This window comes from Microtus pennsylvanicus, chromosome 4 (assembly GCF_037038515.1).
Source record: "Microtus pennsylvanicus isolate mMicPen1 chromosome 4, mMicPen1.hap1, whole genome shotgun sequence".
Classification (NCBI taxonomy): domain Eukaryota; kingdom Metazoa; phylum Chordata; class Mammalia; order Rodentia; family Cricetidae; genus Microtus; species Microtus pennsylvanicus.
In genome coordinates, this window is record NC_134582.1 from 113,902,945 (window position 1) to 113,918,306 (window position 15,362).

Genomic DNA, 15,362 nt, shown 5'->3' on the forward strand with positions numbered 1-15,362 from the left:
GTGTCATAGCTCATGCCTAGAATCCTAGCATCTGGAAGGCCAGGCCAGGAAGACTAGTAGGAATTTAAGTCCAGACTGAGCTACACAATACGTTCTAGGCCAGCCTGAGCTATAGGATGAAACTCTGCTTCAAGAAAACAAAAAGGAAAAAATAAGAGAAAGAGAGAGAGAAAGAAGGAAAGAAAAGACTGATTAGCTCAGTCAGGGCTCTCAAGGGGCTGTGGATCCACACATTTAGGGGTGATTTTGGCTCAAGCCTTTGACCTGTGGCTCTGTTGTCCTCAGCGCCGCCCTTGTTCCTGCTGAGGAAGGAAAGAGGGTCTCAGCACTGCCAGCTTCCCACCATGCTGTTCTCCCCACAACTGTGATGCAGGATGCAGGCAGTGTGGGTCACATGGCCAGTCCTGAATCCGTGGCTGTCATCAAGAAGATGGGGAATGAGTGAGCCCTGAGCTCTGGCTGGCAAGGCTTGGAGTAGATTTCATTAAACCCAGCAGTGTTTTGTGGCCAGACAAGCAGCAAGGGATTCTTGTCAGGCTCCAAAGTCACCCCCATAGTTATCTTTTATATCCCGTAGCCTCAAGTTTAAACAAGGTAAGAATCAAAAGTGGCCAAATCCTAGCCTTCCATGGCCCTGTGCGTGTCTGCAAAGCCAGCATGCGGCTTGTTATGTCACAAGGTTGACCTTGTACCCTGTGGGCAACCCAGAGATGAGGGCACAGGGGCAATCAGATCATCCCAGCTATGAAGAGGGCAGGGCCCGTGGCTGTCTGGTTTCTGTGCAGAGGTGTGGAGCCCCTTCCCGGGTGGGTTTCCCGACATGCCCCCCGGTGGTGGGAATGGGGGAGAGAGTCCCACCAGGGCCGTCAGTGGATAAGTCCAGGTCTCAGCCGAAGCATTGCTCTGTCCCCTCCCTGGCCCCAGACTCTCCTGTCCCGTAGAGTGACGTCATTAACATGTCAGTCTTCTGCGTGTTCCTGGAGGGACTGTGGGATTGGGAAGGAGGCCAAAGCCTGGCTTGAGTGTAAACCATGCCTGTGCTTGGGAGATTTCCAGCAAGCTGCCTTTCCCTGAACCCTTTCCACAGGTAAACTGTCCCTCGTCTAGAGTTCCTCTTTTCTAGCCTGTTTCGTTACATTTTAAAGTTAGCATACAGAGTGATGCGCGTCATCCTGGCCTTGCCTTACCTACGTATCGCTATACTTTACTCTAATTGTCCCCTCCCTGCAGTCTCAGCCCCTGCTCCCTCTGGCTAATTCACTTTCTTCCCCCAGATGTTCCCTCCCAATTTCAAGTCCCACGTATTCCATTCACCTTTTCTCCCTCGGGGATGGAGGGAAGGCTGGCCCAAACCCCACAGAAATCAGTTTGGGGACGGTCAAAAACTTCTAAGTAGACTGGCCCAGGGGGACACTTTGGATGCATGTCCTAAAGATCTTTTTTTCTTTGCCCTTGAATGTGATTTCCTGTTTTGAAAGGAAAAGATTGCTGCTAAGTGACCTAGTCCTGCACTAGAAACATGGTCAGGTCGCTCCTAGATCCTGCGCTTTACACGTCTTTCCCCCAAGCCCTTCACAAGAAGCATGACTTGGAAACCATGCGGCAGGCCTCCCCGTTGTCCTATGTCACAGGGAATAGGATAAAATACTCCAAATAAATGCAGCGTTTTGTAGGCAAATGAATCTTGGTTAGAAGCTTTAAAATTTGAATTCAATGGTGAGGTGGTTTAATGTCTGATAGTGTTTTCCTTTATCTTCTTGAAGAGGAGGTATCCGTCATTGGAGGTTTCTGATAATTTTCTCATGGAATTTGTGCTTTAAGAGAGGGGAGTGGAGGTGGCCAGCCTGAGGGGGAATAAGAACAAAGAAGAATGATGCTGTGTCTGAAAATAGGCCACACTGTAACCTGTTACTTTATACGCTGACTGAAGGAGTTACCGCAGGGGCTGGGGAGATGGCTCAGTTCACAAAGTGCCTGCTGCATAAATGCGAGGACCAGAGTTCAGATCCCCAGCACTGCATATAAGTGGGGATTGGGTCTGCAAACCTAGTTCTGGGGGTCAGCCAACCTTGCTGAAACAGTGAGAGAGACCCTGTCTCAAAAGCAGTAAGGTGGATAGAAGACACTTCACATTGACCTTGGGCCTCCACAAATATATAAATAAGTACATAGACAAACAAACAAATGAATATTTAGAAACAGTTATTTTAGGAATATAAAATCCATATAAAATAGTTTTAGAGACTAATTTGTGGACCTAAAAATAAACTAGGCTGCAATTTAATCCTATTAAGTATCAGCTAGAATTCCAGCATTCCTGTGAATTGGGCTGTCTAGTTTATTTAATATAGGAGCCACGGGTAATTAGCTTTAACAGTTTGCCTATGGTTGAGAAAGGACTCCAGGCTCATTTTCTTAAATAGGTTAGGCAAGCTTCCTAGCCTCTGCCCTCCTGTCGCTAGAGCCCTACGTTGTTTGTGCGCGGCTTAGAGCTCTTCTTTAGTGCCGAGCAAGCTCGAGGGCTTTTGAACAATGTGGTTTTGCTGTAAGTCATGTGGAAATCTAGAGTAGTTTCAGTGGTCAGCATATGGTTTATCACACCTGCTTCTTATCAGGGACAGAAGCATAGCTTCCACCGGAGCCAGTCCCTGTCCCTAGGCTCAGGGGTTTCTGGGGGCATTCTGCAGGGCTTCTTCCCCAGCAGCTCCTCTGTGACCCTGCAGGTATTTGGCGAGCGTGAGATGGGGTATGGATTACTTACTTTTCTAGTTACTGAGACCAAGTCCCTGACCAAAAACAAAACAAAACAAAACAAATAAAAAGCAAGCAAGCAAGCAAACAAACAAACAAAAACAGCTTAAGGAAGGACTTATTTTACTTAAAGTTTCAGGGTCCATTCCTTCACAGGGACGCGAGGAAGCTGGTCACATGACATCTTCAGTCAGGAAGCAGAGAGAGAGAGAGAGAGAGAGAGAGAGAGAGAGAGACATTCTGGCACTTAGCCTGCTTCCTTTCTCCTTTCATTTTGGCCCCCAGTTCATGGTGGTGCTGCTGACATTCAAGGTTGTTCTTCCCTCCTCAGACCTTTCTAGGCAAATTCTCATGAACACACTTAAAGATGTGTTACCATGGCAATTGTTGATGATGAAGCTGTTATGCTACATTGCAGGGGCTTAGTACATTGCCATCACGAATCTCCTGACTTCTCCCAGAAGCTGCTAGATTGAGCATCCTGAAGAGGATATGTCTCCCTGTCACATTTGCGAATGTGTTTGGGCAAAACAGTTCTGGTATTTGAGTGAGCGTTCACGGCAGGAGGCAACTGTACACAGAGGAGAGCCCTCATGTAAATTAAGAAAACATTTTATCTTTGGCTGTCCTGGTGGTACAGGCCTGTTACTGGGAAGGCTGAGGCAGGAGGATGGGGAGTTCAGAGCCTGCCTGGGTTACAGAATGAGGCTATCCCAAGCAACTAGGTAAGACCCTGACACCAAACAGTCAAAAAAGGAGCCCAGAGACAAGCTCAATGGTAGATCATCTGTTATGTATGTGTGAGGACCTTAGTTCAGCACCCAGTCCTGATAAAACAAACAAACAAACATACACACACACACACACACACACACACACACACACACACACATACAAAAACCTTTTGAGTGCCTCTCTTCTACTATAAGATTCAAAAAAATCTCATAGTAAATTTAAGCTGCAGGGGCTGGAGAGATGGCACAGGGTTTATGAATATGTGCCGCTCCTCCAGAGGACCTGAGTTTGGCTCCCAGCACCCATATACACCCTGTAACTCCAGCTCCAGGGGATCCAGTGCCCTCTTCTGGCCTCTAAGGGCCCCTACATATAAACATATAAATTAAAATAAAATAAAATATTTTAAAATATTTAAAATGCGAAGAAAAGTGATACAGACTGATCCTGTTCATCTTTGTATGAATCTGAGCATTCATGCATGCTGGAGGAACTGCTTTAATGTTGAGATACAGTCCAAGCCCCAGGAATTTGAACTTTGCTGTTATTTTAAGCAACCAGAATATACATTTCATTTCAGTTTTTTTATTGTGATGCTGGAGATCAAACCCAGACCCTTGTGTATGCTAGGCGAACACACTCTGGTGCTGAGCCACTTTCTCCCAGCCTCTGGAACGTTCATTTTACAACTTCAGCTTCACCTGCACGTGGCCTGCTGTGAGGAATGTTCAGATTAAACAAACCCTTGACGGCCCTTCCTCCAGGGACTAGTCATGGATCTCTTGGGGGTCTGGACTCCATACAGTTGAGTGCTCTTGTCTGTAGCCTGGGTGGGGCCCTCCAACTCCCCGATTGGCAAGATTTGCTCTCCGGGTACAGGAAGCAGCAATGCTGAGCACAGGGCCGGAGCACTGGCCGGGGGAACAGTAGCACCCGGTGCTCTGCCTCCTGTCTTTATTGATCAGCACAGGGTCCTCAGCCCTGCCCTGCCTGACCACTTCATTGCCCTTAGAGGTCAAGGGAAAGATAGGCAGTGGTAAGGCAAATAGCAACGAAGGGGCAGGCAGGTCACTACCCTGAATTGCATCAACCAAGGTGCCGAACAGGGTTTTCCTTGGGTGGGAAGCCCCTTTCCTTCTGCCAGCCCAGAAGAGCCACACCATGCCTGTGCTGCTGCTGTGCATGCACAGATCATGTTTAGAACAGACCCAAGCACAGGAGGCTCACGAGGTCACTATGAATCCCCTTAGTCAGGGGAACCCAAGCAACAGTGAGCCAAGGTACTGTGCTCTCACTGCCGGGACAAGTGTGTGTCCAGAGACTAACCTGCCACCATCCTCTCTAGCCACTTAACAGTAGTTTCATCCTGGGACAAAAGAAGGACTCACACTAGGCAGTGGTGGCTCATGCTTTTAATCCCAGCACTTGGGAGGCAGAGGCAGGCAGATCTCTGTGAGTTCAAGGTCAACCTGATCTACAGAGAGAGAGAGAGTCCCGGACAGGCCCCAAAGCTACACTTAGAAACCCTGTCTCAAAAAACCGAGAGAGAGAGAGAGAGAGAGAGAGAGAGAGAGAGAGAGAGAGAGAGAGAGAGAGAGAGAGAGCGCCTCATTGAGCCACATAGGCTAAGTTCAAGTCCACCCCAGGCAGCCATCACCAGTGAAGTTAGTTAGCCAGGAACAGATAATTCATTCTTATCAAATGGCCTTGACCATGGCCTGGCCACTGCATTGATCAGGAAGTAGTTTTGATGGCCATCTCTATATCCTGTTGATGAAGACAGGATGCTACCCTAAGGATGATGGGGCTGGCCACACACATGGTGTTTGGTCCTGAACAGATGAAATAGGGGTGCAGCTATAGAGTCACCTACACTTGGGAAACAAGAACACCTCATAGTGTACAGAGCCACACCAGGCTGCATTTAGGAACACGGAGCACTTGAAAGAGTACAGGCTGTGAGAGGTGGCTTCTGTGGGAGCTACAGGGTGAGGTGTCTCTGGATCCCCTGGTAAGGCTATAGCCTTGTTTGAATAATTCTATTTGTTGGCAGGGAAAGGAACCCTGGTTCTCCAAAATCAACAAAACCATGCTTAATCCCCCTCCCCCATCCCCCCCGAGAAGAACATTGCCGGAGAGGAGAGCTGGGACCTAAACTTGTCCTCATTCAAAACCATCCCAATTTTACCAGATGTCAAGGCAGCTCTTAATTCTGAGTTTTAATTTTAGGTCTTAGACTGGAGTGTGTACTTTCTTTACCAAGCTGTATATTTTTTTTTTTGCCCCCCAGCCAAGGAGTGTGATTCAGTTGTTTCCAACTGTCCACCAAATTCTGATGATCAACATCAGGTAAGAATAATATTAGCTATTTGTTCTACTTCAAACACCCAGAAATTTTGTAGGAATGATCTGAACGAGCTTTAAAAATAAAAATGAGGACATGTATAGCAGTGCATGCCTATAATCCCTCCATCCAGAGGGCAGAGACACAAGGATCATGGCTTCAAGACCAGACTGCGCTGTGTGAGACCCTTCTCAAAAGACAAGAATTGGTTTGGGAGATGCTTGTGCAAGCATGGGGATCTGAGTTCAGATTCCCAGCACCCATGTAAATGCAGGCGCATGTGGTGGCCTGCCTTTAATTCCAGCAATCGGGAGGCAGGAACAGGGGGTCCCAGGAGCGGCTAGACGGACTAGTGGAAGCTCTGAGTGCCAGTGACGGTAGGGAGACACTAAGTGTCGGACTGTGACCTGCACACACGCTCAATAATGCTCCACCAGGGTGATGTGGGAGTCCCCTCTGTATGCTGTGATTACCACTAATAAATAAAGCAACTGCCTTAGCCTGTTGATAGGGCAGAACTTAGCTAGGCGGGAAAAACTAAACTGAATGCTGGGGAAGAAGGGCAGAGTTGGGGAGAAGCCCTGTAACCCACCAGAGACAGATGCTGGGAACTTTACCTGATAAGCCACAGCCACATGGCCATTCACAGATTAATAGAGATAGGTTAAATTAATAGGTAAGAGCTAGCCAATAAGAAGCTAGAGCCGATGAGCCAAGCAGTGATTTAATTAATACAGTTTCTGTGTGGTTATTTCGGGTCTGAGCTGCCAGATGGGCCAGAACGACCAAGCGGCCTTAGAACAACACAAGGGTAAGTGTCTAAAGGTGAGCGGTGGAGTGGCATGTACTTCTCTGCCATTTCTCTGTTTTCCTTGTCTTGTTCATACAAGCTAAACTTTAAAATAGTAAACATTTTATCATCAAAAAACAGGAGCTGAGGAGATAACTTGGTCAGTAAAGTGCTTGTTATGCAAGTTTGAGGACCTGAGTTCAGATCCCAGCACCCATGGAAAGAGCCAAGCACAGAAATGTGTGCCCACAGTCCCAGTTCTGGGAGGCAGAAGCATGCAGATGGGATAGCTCCAGGTTCAGTGAGAGACCCTGTCTCAGAAACTAAGGCGGGGAGGGCCTGGTCCTATCAGGTCCACATCAGCTCACTTTCTCAGTGCTCACTAGCAACATTGCTTACAGTTCAATCTCTATTAAAGGAGACTGTACGTTGGTTTCCCAGCTGCCCAGACCCAAATAACCACATAGAAACTATATTAATTACAACACTGTTTGGCTGATGGCTCAGGCATATTTCTAGCTAGCTCTTACATCTTAAATTAACCCACTTCTATTAATCTATGTATCACCACGATGTAAGATTCTGGCATCTTTCTTCTTTGGCAGTTACATGGCGTCTCTCTGACTCTGCCTTCTTTCTCCCTGTATTCAGTTTAGTTTTCCCACCTAGCTCTATTCTGCCCTGCCATAGGCCAAAGCAACTTCTTTTTTAATCAATGGTAATAAAACATACGCACAGCATACAGAGGGGAATCCCACATCAAATCTCCTAAGCTACAGTTAGAGCATTAAGTGTCTCAGAAAGCATACCTTTAAGGCAGCCTGTGCCTTCGCACACCAAGCTGATTCCTAGCAAGTTCTGCTTAGGAATCCTTTGAAAACAAGACTACATTTTGAGGCAGAATTGGAAAAGAACCTGTCGGATGAAGGACTAAAGGTTCAGCTAAGGTAGACTAAAGATGTGTGTTAGAGTTTGGGTTGCTGATGACCGTTAGACAGGAAAGGGGCTTCTCTTGGTAGTGGGAAAAGGAAGTGTTAGAGGAATTGAAGACTTTGAGGTCTCCTACACTCTGAGAACGGAGGACTTGATTGGTGGATTAGCTAACTCTGGCATTTTTTTTTCCATTCTTAGAAATAACCCACGATCAATTCTTTTTCTAGAATTGAATCATTTGTTTACAGAGTAGTTTTAGGTCCCCAGGAAAATCGAGTTGGAGGTGCGGAGATTTCCCACCTAACACCTTCCCCACGAACTCAGCCTCCCACGTTGCCAGCATCCTCGACCACAGTGGCACAGATGTTACTGCTGGTGTGCCCACATTGGTACATCATCAACAACAGGCCATGTGTTCACTGAGTCTTTTTCTGGGTGGTGCACATTCTGTGGCTTTGACCAAATAGTCAATGCCATGCACCTGCCATGACAGAATCACACAGGGTAGCTTCACTTCGCTAAAAAGGCTTCGTGCTCAGCTGCTCACCCCTCCCACCCCCAGCCCCTGGAAATCTCTTTTCATCGTTTCTATAGTTTTGTCGTTTCCAGAATATCACAGAGTTGGGATCATACCATAGGACTTCTTTTTTTTTTTTTTTTTTTTTGGTTTTTCGAGACAGGGTTTCTCTGTGGTTTTGGAGCCTGTCCTGGAACTAGCTCTTGTAGACCAGGCTGGTCTCGAACTCACAGAGATCTGCCTGCCTCTGCCTCCCAAGTTCTGGGATTAAAGGCGTGCGCCAGGGGCTGGAGAGATGGCTCAGTGGTTAAGAGCATTGCCTGCTCTTCCAAAGGTTCTGAGTTCAATTCCCAGCAACCACATGGTGGCTCACAACCATCCGTAATGAGGTCTGGTGCCCTCTTCTGGCCTGCAGACATACACACAGACAGAATATTGTATACACAATAAATAAATAAAATGTTTAAAAAAAAAATAATAAAGGCGTGCGCCACCACCGCCCGGCTAGGACTTCTTTAGTTATATGCATTTAAGCTTCTATGTCTCTTAATGGTTGGCATTTCATTGCTTTTTTTTTTTTTTTGGTGCTGTGTAATATTTTACTAGCTGGATATACCACCGATAATCTATTTACCTACTGAAGGATACCATGATTAGAAGAAATAAATCATTTTGATCCATTTTCAATATGGGGTATGTTTAGAGCTCATGAAAGAACCAAAGATAAGTAGGAGGCATGAGGCCCTTCTTTTCTCTAGTTGGCCACTGATGCCACCTTGTCTAGATGGTGGCAGTTTATCCTGGCTTGAAAAGTTACCGGGAGCCTGCTATATGGCTGAGCCATAATCAAAGACGGGAGGATTTTACACCTGTGGGTATACGTGAGATGAAGCTTTGCATGCTGAACTACCAGGGTGGAAAATGCAGTGGGGAATTTGCTAAGTGAGCATGGAGACTGTAGCTCTCTGGCGTCCCAGACTCTGGGACAAAGGAGGCAGGAAGATTTGGACATCCGGGACTTTAAAACCCACCTGTGTCCTCAGTCAGTGGTGCTAGACTTTTTGCCTTTTCTCCAGGCTGATGTCAGTTTCTACAGAATTGGGTCTTGTGTGTTACGATGGCTGCCTCAACTTTCCGGCACTTAGGAAAAAACAGCTCTAAGCACCCGTATGCAGGTTTGGGCATGTGTAAGTGTCCAGGAACATGCCTGCCGGCTCGCGGGGTGAGGAGGTTCAGTTTTGTAAGAAGCTGACAGCGCAGTGTGACTTCCAGAGTGGCGGCTTCACTCCGAGTTCTCACTAAAAGCCGATAAAGTCCGGCTGCACCACACTCCCTCCAGCAGTTAGTGCTCTCTCTGTTTGGATTTTTTTTTTTTTTTGGCTATCCTAATAGGTGTATAGTGGTTGTTTTAATTTGCATCTCTGTGTTGGCAGGTGATGTGTATGGAGTGTTTTCTAATATGCTAACTTGAATGTTTTATTTATAAATGTTTAGGGATTTTGTTTGTTTTTAAGATCTATTGATGTATTTATTTTTATCTTATGTGTGTATTGCCTACATGTATGTAAAGGTACCACAGGCATGCCTGGTCCCCGCAAAGGCCAGAAGATAGCGTAGGAGTCCCTGGACTGGAGTTACAGTTCTGAGCTGTACTCTGTGGTTCTCTGCAAGAGCAGCCAGTGCTTTTAATCATTGAGCCATTTCTCTAGCCCGTTTTTGCCCATTTTTAAATTAGTTCTTTGTGTCATTTTTGTTGAGTTTTTAGAGTCCTCGGCATATTTTAGATAGTTCCTAATTCAAAGTATCTTTTGCAAACAATTCTCTCCTGGCATGTGGGTCATCTCCCCTTTTTTGTTTTTGTTTTGACAGGGCCTATAACAGGACAGACATTATGTTTAGCGAAGTCCCTAGGAACCACTGCGTAGGAAAATGTTCTTACAGTGTGACAGTGGCCATGGCCAGGGAGACCACTGTGCCAACCTCCACGTTGAGGTAGACTTTATGATCTTATCTAAAAGCCCCTAAAACATACAGCTTTCCTGGAGGGCATTTACATATCTAAGTGTTTGGCAGGCCATTTGGATTAGTATTTTGTTTATTTTTTAGTTAATATACAAAATGATAGGATTAGGAAGGCATTTTAAAACATGATTTGTTTTTGCTGATCCTCCTTCCTTCTCCCCCATCCCTTCTTACCCCTTTGTACCTCCCCACCCCAGTCTTCCCCTTCTACTTTCACCACACGTGTCCTGTCACCCTCCTCTCCTCCTCAAGGAAGAGGACAGTGGCACCTCTTTGCTCTTTACACCTGTTTTCTGTAGACATGACCAAAAGGGTTAGCAATGCCCTATAGTTGACCTGAGCTCTTTAGAGACGGCCGTCCTGATTGTCTTGGCTGTTCCCATGCTGCCCCCAGAGGTCTGACATTTCTCAGTCGGTAGCAGCTGGTGTACCGTGCGCATAAACCTAGACGTATTGGGGGGCCCTGGGCTGATAGTATGGCCTGTGTGGATGCTACCAGAACTCACCCGGTAAATGTGGGGTTTGTGAGTTTCCTTCCTGGTTGTGTTTCAGAGCCCCTCAGAAGCATCTTAAGAGAGGAAGAATTAGTTTGGGCTCACAGTTTCAGAGATACAGTCCATCTTGGTGGGGAAGATGTGGTGGATTTCCTTGTGGTGGGAGCACATGGTGGCAGTTCCTCACATTGTGGTAGACCAGAAAGCAAAGACCCAGCAACAGAGGTAGACCGACAAAGGCCTGCCCTTAGTAACCTCAGTCCTTCAAGCTAGGCCTCACACCTCAGAGATTTCACGACCTCCCCAAACAGTGCCAGTATCTGGGGACCAAGTGTTCAAACACGTGAGCCTGGAGGTGACATTTCAGACTGGAACCCTCACTCGGGGCTTGCTCTTTTCTTTGCGTTGGATTGTGAGGCATTGGGTAGAATGTTAGCCAGCAGCCTCGTTGTCTTGGCAGAGCAATGGGCTCACCAGAAGATGCGCAGATCCAAAGTCATTAAGTGCATGGTAATAACAGGGCATGTCAGGGACCGGCAGGGCTGCAGATGCTGTCTGCCATTAGTCAGCCTGGCAGGCCCCTGCCTGCAATTCTGGACACGCAACAATCCTTACAAGCTCCAACAAGATCCGTTTCATAGATTGGCAGGGCCTTGAGCTTTCTTCTCTGGGGGAAAATCAGATAGCTCTGGTGTATTTGGCAATTTCTTACTTTACCCCTAGTGTAAAGTTTATAGGACAAGGAACCAGCACTGCCGGGTAAAGCTGCAGATTTTCTTAGCATGCACATAAGAGAGACGCCTGCTGTAGCCTGTCACTCCAAATAGACCACACTTTTCCTTAAGTCGGCCCCAAATGGTCTCTTGACACACAGTTGTCTGGGCAACCGAATTTCAAGGGGTTGGAAATCACCTGCTTGGTCCTATGCTCATGGTCTTGACATCTCCCTGCGTCAGTTGTTTGGGGTTGACAAGCAGTTCATGCCGGATTGAAGATGCTACCTTTGAATAGACACTTTGATGTTAAAAATACTTGAGCTGAGATGGCAGGATGGCTCAGTGGGCACGGCACTTGCTGCCAACCCTGATGACTTGAGTTCAATTCCTGGCACCCACATGGTAGAAGGAGAGAACCCAGACATTGTCCTCTGACACCCACACTCATACTATGGCATTTGTGTACACCCAGATACACACAGGTACACACACACACACACACACACACACACACACACACACACACCGCCCTGTGTGCTGCCCACTGGAGGGTCTGGTCCTGGATTGTGTCCCTACTGGGAACAAATCCTTGCCCATATGCTGAGGTTTTCCTCTCTGTCCCAACTTGGCCCCTCTCTGCAGGTTCCCCTCCCTACGTCTTCTTGTTTGCCCTTCTGGGCTTTCTCACGACTGTAGAAAGATGTTCTTGTCATTCCTGGCCCCCACAGCTCTATGCTGGTTTCCCTGGCACTGATCCGGGTTAATGCCCTGGTCAGGCCTTTTTGGTGATAATCTCACTAACATTTCTGAGGGATCTGCCTTGTCAATTCTGAGGCGTCCTGTCCCTATGTGTGATGATTAGGAATAATGGAGTGTCAGCCTTGGTTGCTGTTGGTGCCACAGCAAACCCACGCTCCCCAATGTCCCTCACACGTGAGGCTGAGATAACTTTTTTCTGTAACGAATCTCTCCAGAAATAAACATCTAAAAGAAAATTGTATTATTTTAACTTGATATGGCATATTAAAGCCAATGGCTTTGACTTATTACTGTTTTTTGAACCAAGTCAAGATTAAATATTTGTGGCCTTGTTAGGGCCTGCAATCCTGGCTAACTGGTGCAGGAGGATGAAAGGTTAGAGCTTGGCCTGAGCTACAGGACGAGTTCAAAGCCAGCCTAGGCAACTTGGTGAGACCCTTAAAATGTTTTAAAAGTGAAGAAAATAATACTGAGACTATTTCTCAATGGTAGAGCACTGACGTAGCATGTGTAAGGCCCTAGGTTCATCCCTTTTTTCTCAAAAATATATATTCATATATGTGGACACATGTACATGCACATATATCATATATATACATGTATGTATGTGTGTTTACACGTATACATATATACATGTGTGTATATAAATGTATGTTTATATGTACATATATACAACCACATATATAGTGCATATACACATATATACATGTATATGTATGCATTATGTATGCATGCATGTATTTGTGGAAAGGCATGGGGAAATCAAAGGTTTCTATAATTTGGCTGTTTTCCTTTGACAGTCTAAAATTTTTTTCTGATTTTTTTTAAATTTATTTATTTATTAAAGATTTCTGTCTCTTCCCCGCCGCCGCCTCCCATTTCCCTCCCCCTCCCCCAATCAAGTCCCCCTCCCTCGTCAGCCCAAAGAGCGATCAGGGTTCCCTGTCCTGTGGGAAGTCCAAGGACCACCCACCTCCATCCAGGTCTAGTAAGGTGAGCATCCAAACTGCCTAGGCTCCCCCAAAGCCAGTACGTGCAGTAGGATCAAAAACCCATTGCCATTGTTCTTGAGTTCTCAGTAGTCCTCATTGTCCGCTATGTTTAGCGAGTCTGGTTTTATCCCAGGCTTGACACTCTAAAATTTTTTCCTTAGCTCTTCAGAGCTTTGCTGACTGTAACACTCTTGGGTTTCATGAATGGGTTAGAATTCCCTGTGGGCCTCAGTTGGTCTGGATGTCTAGCAAAACTACCCTCATATACTGAGGACAGTGGAAACAGATGTAATTTTGTAGAAAATTATCCATCCATACCTCTTGCTAATCAAGTGAGCAGTCTCACTTTAAGGTCGAGTGCAGGGTACACATGGTGACACTGGACACTGGGGAGTTACAAACATCTTCATGCTTATTGAGTAAGTCAGTATAAAACTGACTTCATTCACACTGTGTGAAATATTAAACTACAACAACAACAACAAGAAACATGGTGGCTCATGCTGTAACCCCAGTACTTAGCCAGAAAATCAGCCCAAGCTGCATGAGATCCTGTCTCAGGCAGGCAGGCAGGCAAATAAACAGACTGACTAACAGCTGGCTTTAAAAGAAACTCCAGGCTGAGCTGCTCAGGAGGAAGGGTGCCAACTGTCGAGTCTGAAAGCCACAGTCTATCTCTAGGATCCTAGGAGATACGGCTAAGTAACTGCTCGGAGCACTTGCTGCTCTTGCACAGCCTCAGCCCAGCCCCCCATGTTGGGCAGGTCATAGCCACCCACAACTCCAGCTCCTGGGATCCAGTGCCCTCTTCTGGTCTCCTCAGGTACCTGCACATGCACACACACACACACACACACACACACACACACACACACACACACACACCAAAAATAGAGCTGGAGAGATGGCTCAGTGCTTAAAGTGCATATTCTCTTCAGAGGACCTGAGTTCAATTTTCAGCACCCATTTTGAGTGGCTCATAACTGCCTAGAACTCAAACTCTGGTCTCTAAGAGCACTGCACTCAAATGTGCACACACATGTACACACACACACACACACATATATATACACATCAATGAAAATTAACAAATCCAAAAATATTTTTAAAAGAACAATAAAATAAAAAAATTTTAAATATGAGAAATGTTTTAAACCCGGTGGTGGCACACACCTTTAATCCTAGCACTCAGGAGGCAGAGACAGGCGGATCTTTGTGAGTTAGAGGCCAACCTGGTCTACAAGAGCTAGTTCCAGGACAGACTCTAAAGCTACAGAACCAGAGAAACCCTGTCTCAAAGAGACAAAAACGCACACACACATACCAAAACAACAACAACAAAAACAAAAAAAGAAATGTTTTAAATAATAAAATACATTGAAATAGTTATCCACATGTAAACTTTTTTCCATGTTAACACGTGGAATGACATGGCCTTTCTTGGGCTCACATACTATTATGCAGCTCAGGAAAAATCACTGAACCACCAGTGTCTAATGCTGTTCCCTTCACTGCATGACTGACAGCCTCTGTTCCCAGCACCACTGGTACTGCAAGTCTGGAGTTTGTGAATGAAAGGACCTAAGGAGAAGCTCCCACTACCCTGTAATTTCCATGTCCTGTGGTCTACCTGTGTTTGCATGCACCGACCATAATCGCCTGTGAAGTGTTCTGTGATATTTCTGAACAATAACCGGCTCTACTCCCTATATAAAGGGAAAACCCGCAGTCTTTGTCTCTGCACCTGGAGCGTGGGTTTGGAATCACACTCAGCTCCCCAGCCTCCCAGTTCTAGCAACAGCGAAGGTTTCTGACCCACACTTCAGCCCCCGCAGGGGCAAGCCTATGCCATTGCATAGAAAACCCACTGAGGAGAAGAAAGCACTACGGGTACCCAAATCTGTAGGTTTGTTCTCATCTGAGCAACAATTGTGGCATTTCTTTCAAGTTTTTGTACTTCTGTATTTAGCTTTACATTGACAGGGAAGAGACCTCTGCCCTGGCCTCACTTGAATCCCTGCTCACCTTTGTGTGGTCTTTGCTGTATCTGGGCCTTTAACACAGGACTCCAGAGATGTTGGTCTTTACGTGTACAGCCAACAGTATGTTCAGTGGAGACACACCGAGAGCATGTCCTTTAAAATCAGGACCAAGACGTCCACTGTCCCTTCTCTTAGTTAATATATTGTGCTCTGTCTTAGTGATTACACAAGAGAAAGGCATAAAGGGAATGAAAATGGGAAAGAATTCAAACTCTCCCTGTTGACAGATGGCATGACATTACTTCGGTGACCCTATAAAATCTACTA

The 15,362-nt window shown here is 46.2% G+C and overlaps 1 protein-coding gene across 3 annotated transcripts in view; it reads left to right on the forward strand.

The window, feature by feature from the left end:
- Positions 1-15,362, forward strand: part of Edaradd (EDAR associated via death domain) — a 46,469-nt gene that overhangs the window by 12,853 nt on the left and 18,254 nt on the right. For all 3 annotated transcript variants that reach the window (XM_075970215.1, XM_075970218.1, XM_075970217.1), the window contains exon 4: positions 5,777-5,835. In XM_075970215.1, coding sequence (XP_075826330.1) covers positions 5,777-5,835 — 59 coding nt within the window. The remainder of the gene's footprint in view (positions 1-5,776; positions 5,836-15,362) is intronic.